This window comes from Anoplophora glabripennis, unplaced genomic scaffold (assembly GCF_000390285.2).
Source record: "Anoplophora glabripennis isolate ALB-LARVAE unplaced genomic scaffold, Agla_2.0 scaffold1098, whole genome shotgun sequence".
Taxonomy (NCBI): domain Eukaryota; kingdom Metazoa; phylum Arthropoda; class Insecta; order Coleoptera; family Cerambycidae; genus Anoplophora; species Anoplophora glabripennis.
This window is the reverse complement of record NW_019417202.1, coordinates 46,276-52,275: the sequence shown is the minus strand read 5'-3', so window position 1 is coordinate 52,275 and position 6,000 is coordinate 46,276. Positions and strand designations below refer to the sequence as shown.

Below are 6,000 nucleotides of genomic sequence, written 5' to 3'. Positions count from 1 at the left end.
TAAACCTGTGAGTATAAATCCATAAAAATTGTACTTTTGAGTGTGCAACCAATATTTGAAGTTAATATTATTATTATTAACTTCAAATATTGGTAGTAATAATAATAATTTTTATTATGTTTTGGGTCTAGATTCATGATTTAGGAATATGTTTAATGTTTATGATTTTTTTTTGTTTGGCGGCCTTTAGTACATAATTTCCTTTTTTTTTTTCATTTTTAAATACCAAATATGTCAAACTTCGTATGATCGAGTTTGAGACTAGAGATTACATGGCCATTTTGAAAAAATTCTAGGCATATATTCCAATTACCTCACCGGAACTTTATAGTACAGGTAATTTCCAAAAGAATAAGAAAAATGAGTACTATTTGATTAGTTTTTATGCGTGGCTCGAATTTTTTCCAATATTTCCCACTGTGCGGCGTGGGGGCACGAGTGACGCGGAAATTGGAGCAGCACTGTCATTGCCCATCGCGGCATCGCGTTAAACAGTTTATACGATACGCGTCGCCCAGTGCACGATTATAAAGGTTCTTTGTTAATATTTGTTTTGTATAATAATTGTAGAAATGTTTCCTATGTATGATCCAGTATGTATTTTAGTGGAAACATGTGCCTTATTCTCTCGATATGGAAAAAAGGGGAAGTCAAAAGACAATGTGTACAATGTATTCGGAGTATAAGTGGTGGTGTGGAAGTGTTTATTTAAAAAAAAACGTTTCTGCTGTTTTCACACGGGTTTTTCTGTATACTGTGTTTAATTGTGGGTGTCGAGCGTGTGGAAGAAGGAGGGATTTAAAGACATTTGACCTTGAAATTTTGAAAATTTCCGCCTGCGTCACTTTTTTCTTTCTTGTTAGTCAATCAATGACTATTCTTCACCTATTCTCAATGTCACGAGCCGCCACTGACTTTTTGGCCTTTAATCAATTCTAGAATTGTCTAATCGGATCATCGATTCAAAAGTTGTAAGCAGGAAGATCGTTTCATGGACTCCTTTTGAAGTTATTTTTTAAAATAACGGGTTATCCATTTTCTCCTTAGGAAAGTAAAGTTTAAAAAAACACTGAATATTTAAATTTCGATGGAACTTTTATTTCATAATAAAGTTTGGACTATGCCATTATGCGTGAAAAACAATATCATTCAAATGTCCTCCACGGAACCGTTTGCAGGACTCAATCTTTTTGAGGTAATTTTCGAAGACTTTTTCACACAATTCGGGCAATAATTCAGCCATAACTTGATATATTTCGTCCTTCAATTACTCCAAAGTTGTGGGATTGTTTGCATGACCACGGTCTTTCGCATAGCCCCACAAAGAAAAATCCAAAGGCGTTAAATCGTAGGATTTTGGTGGCCAAGCCACATCGCCGAATCTCGAAATTAAGCGTCCTGGGAATTTCTCGCGCAATAAAGCCATAATTGGCCGCGTTGTGTGGCATATGGCCCCATTTTGTTGAAACCACATATCGTCCAGATCAAAATCTTCAATTTCAGGCTAAAAAAGTCGATGATCATGGCGCCACAATGTGCCGTATGACAGGCCCAAATGCTGAGCTCGACTTGAAGTCGAAAGATTCGGGTCATCGTTAATAATTTCATTCACAGCGGCTTGAACGGGCAAAACGATGATGCACATGTCTTACGATGTCTGTTACCGATCATTAATAATATTATATAATAACAATAATTATTATTAATTATTAAAATTAATTATTAATTAAATTAAATTAAAATTGTTTTAGATAAAAATTTATTTATATATGCACAAGGATTTTTTTTTACTTTTACTTGACAATTTTGAACGCCCAGTACTTCGGATTTAAATTTTAAATGAAAATATATACAGAGTGTCCCATTTTTATTCTGAAAAAATTCAGGAAAAAGTAGATCCGATGAAATTAAAGGGACTTTGCTATATAAACTTATTTTGAAATCTGAACCCTTTCTGAAATACAGGGTGTTGAAGTTAAATTTATTTTTTCATTCTTTGTTAATATCTCTTGGAGTTATAAACCAATTGTTGTCAAATTTTGTGTGGTGAATGCCACAGTGCACTAATACTAATACACAAAATCTCAGCTCGACAGAAAAAGCCAGTGGCGTGCATTCCGGATTTGCCGATACCTTTCATAAAAAGTATGTGTTACGTCACTGACTGATCTTTAAAATAATAAATAATTTCAATTGTCCGTGCATTGTGCTGCCAAAAAGTATTCTTACGTTTTCTCCATAATAGGCACCGTTACGGAGTAAACCGACATTTTATAAAATCATCCCTAATCTTAATTTTAGCAGAACTGTTTTAATCAACAACTGAAACGCTCAGGCTGTTTTAATATGGCTTCAGTATTCCTTATCTAAAAAATGTTAAAGCAGATTCCTGGTTAATTGAATATTATCTGTGATGTTGATTCCTGAAACTGCACCAGTAATGTAGCAATACACTTCACTCGTAGTGACAGAAAATTAAAAATCAGAGTTGCTTTGAAAACAGTTTTAGTTGTCATAATAAACTTGACATGATCACTCTTTGTTGAGAAATGAAAACTTTTTACATTAATTACTCGGATTTAGCTTTTTATAAAATACCATTAAGTGCTTTAATAATGCCATATAAATTTTCAAATGCTGAATATGCTGATATTGTGTTCTGTTACGGATTGTGTAATGGTAACGCATTGGAGGCATCTCGAGAATACAGACGAAGGTTTCCTGATAGACGACATCCAAATTCTCAAGTATTTACTGATACATTTCAAAGACTCCATGAAATTGGTAATGTAAGAACATTAAAACATTAGAGCACAGAAATCAAAGAATAGATTTGAGAATATTTGAACAATATTTAAATATTCATTGATACATTAATGATACAGTTTCTCTTTAGTTTATTAAACGTTAATGTGCATTAATATTATAATTAATTATTATTGTTATTAAATCACTGAAAGAATTTTAAATGTTTAAATTTTTTCCAACTTAAAAAAACATCATTGTTAGTAATCACAGATAGTATTCAATTAGCCAGGAGTGCGCTTCAACATTTCTTAGATAAGGAATAGTCATCGAGTTCTGCTAAAATTAAGATTAGGGATGATTTCATAAAATGTCGGTTTACTCTGTAACTGTGCCTATTATGTAGAAAACGTAAAAATGCTTTTTGACAGAACAATGCACGGACAATTGAAATTACTTATTATTTTGAAGATCAGTCAATGGCGTAGCACATACTTTTTATAAAAGGTATCAACAAGTGCGGAATGCACGCCACTGGCTTTTTCTGTCAAGCTGAGGTTTTGTGTATTAGTACTAGTGCACTGTGGTATTCACCACACAAAATTTGGGAACAATTACTTTATAACTCCGATATTAACAAAAAATGAAAAAATAAATTCAACTTCAACACCCTGTATTTCGGAAAGGGTTCAGATTTCGAAATAAGTTTATATAGCAAAGTCCCTTTAATTTTATCGGATCTATCTTTTCCTGATTTTTTTCAGAATAAAAATGGGACACCCTGTATACTAAATAAAATGAATTAAACCAGTTTATGGACAGCAATTTTTTTTTATTGTTTTGTTGTTTATTATCATATTGTGGGATAAAATTTTTATATGTTTCTGGAATAACTGAAGCATATTGTACATTGATAGCGTATATATTGATTCTAGGATCAGCATTCGGACCAAATATCCGTAGATGGGGACGTGAAAAGGCAGTAGCCAATTTAGGCCAAGCTTTTATTGCAATCAATCCCAATAATTTTGCGCCAGGTTTTGAAGGACGATTAAGCACACTTATGGATTATTTGAGAAACATGGCACCCGTGAGTTTACATGCTCCAACCTATGGAGTGTAGACCAGGAGTGAAGGCTCCATGTTAAAAAAGTGAGCCATTTCTTGGAGCACTGTAAAGGCGGCGCTGATCTAAGTAGGGTATGAAAAAGACGCGCGAGAAATTGGGCAACTTCATTACTAGACTTTAATTTGCCTTGTAAAACAGGATCCGACATTGTATGCGCGGCCCATAAGTCTTCACGCCTGGTCTACGTTCCATATACCAACCCCTAAATTATTTCTTCTTTCAAAACATTGTGTACAGCCTATTGTCCAAAGCGAACTAGAACTTAGAAATAAGAATAGAAAATTTCGTTGTTGGTTTGCAATAAATACATGTAATTGTTTCTCATAGTTTCTCAGGTTATATTCTTATTTTTTTAGGTAGAGTCAAGCAAACCTGTCTTTGTTCACGGTGACATGGAAAGAACGCACATGTCAGAGGTGGATAAGAGGGGCGGCCTCCTTTATGTAAGCAGCCAACTTGAGACAAATGCGCAACTAGCGAAGAAACTAAACGTAAGTCCTATGGGAGGTACGATGAAAACCAAGTAATTTTTTTAACATCAGTTTCATTCAATGAAAAATGTTTATAGTGCATGTATAAATGTATATAATGCATAAATAAAAAAAATTACACCAGTCAACTAAGTTGTTTAATTAATCGATTTGTGTAAAATTTTTGCTGCTCGGTAAATTTGCATTAAAAGATATTGTCATAGTATGCTTGAAAAGCCCATATAGTGTAGTTCCAGCCATAAAATAAGAATATAAAACGGTTTTGCTAACAAAATTCATTTTTCACCGATCTTTCCAATATTTCTCGCGAGGCTCCGTAGATGTTGCAATTACCATCAGATCATCTCGGAGACATCCAAGATGATGAAAGAACATGAAAATTCACCAATGTTTTGAATAGTTTCATCGATGTTTCAAAAATTTACCCGCCAAACTACCCAGATGAGACGATTGTTGCCAAGAGGCCCCCATTCCCTCGGAAACGACGGCCTTAGGGGTGGTATTAAAATGGTATTAGGGAATAGAGAAGAGGTCGGGAAAGTTCAAGAAAATTTCAATATTCTTGGTATGATAGCCACACAAAAAAAAGGTGGTGTGTACTTTTCAAGCGACATATGTTATCAGTAGTATGTTTGTCTCCTGATCACGAATCCGGTGTCAGAATTGAGCTATCACATCACAGGAATTTCCTAACCTCAAAAAATAGGTCAAAAATTGCAAAAATTCACGAAAAAGTGCTAGGAAAACTAGAAAATGTTTTTTTCTATATTGAAATGTTCATTTATATAGAAAAAAACACCAAACGTGAATTAACAGTCAGAATTGATGGTTCTTTTTCTAACCTCAAAAAAAAGTCAATTAAGGTCAGATATCACGAATTTTCAAAAAATAACAAATTCGCGCCAAATTTGGTATACGGGGGGTTTTCAGGGTCGCTGATCACGGATTCGAGGTCAATTTTGCAAAATTCAAGATGGCGGATTCAAGATGGCCGACCAAATTTTAAAAAAATAACATCCGTGATCAGGAGACAAAAATACTACAGATAACATATGTCGCATGAAAAGTACAGACTACTTTTCTTTTTTTGTGTTATCAATGGCTATTTGGAAGTTCATAATTATAAAGAAAGTTCGTACTGCTGGCCATGAATTTGGGTAATGCAAAAAATTTGTGTTCAGAAGATGGTTTTATGGACTTAAAAAATTTTAGTCGTACCAAAATGTACAAAGGTTCTAAAAACACTTTCAAAATTTGTTGGTTTTAAGGCGGTTACAGCAAAATAGGGTAACCATTGATGATGCATTGAGTTTGAATAAAATTTTATACAATGAAAATGTTCGCAATAATCGATTATTAATTGGTTATTTAATAGATGATGTAATGAACCATTTTCAGTTTTCAGTTTTATGTAAGGTTTAAGGCTATTTATTTTCAGTAATTAGCTTATTTGGTTAAGAGCACTTAACCGCGTGCCGATTAAAACTGTCCGCTTGCCCTACTCCGGCGAGTGCCGCGCGCACGATCCCACCACGAATTTTGCTAGTCAGGAGGGGATCAAGGCGATAAAACCAGTTTTTCTGGAGGAAGATCCGCAGTTCAGATCTTGAACTCGAAGAACTCCAGCACCACCTT

At 34.1% G+C, this 6,000-nt stretch overlaps 1 protein-coding gene across 1 annotated transcript in view; it reads left to right on the top strand.

Annotated features, from left to right (window-relative positions):
- The window catches only part of LOC108913205 (uncharacterized oxidoreductase YjmC-like), a 30,514-nt gene extending 26,041 nt beyond the window's left edge, over positions 1-4,473 (top strand). Inside the window, exons 7-8 of the mRNA XM_018718710.1 lie at positions 3,681-3,835; positions 4,231-4,473. Of these exons, the coding sequence (XP_018574226.1) occupies positions 3,681-3,835; positions 4,231-4,401 (326 nt within the window). The 3' untranslated portion in view covers positions 4,402-4,473. The remainder of the gene's footprint in view (positions 1-3,680; positions 3,836-4,230) is intronic.
- The last annotated feature ends 1,527 nt before the right edge of the window (positions 4,474-6,000 follow it).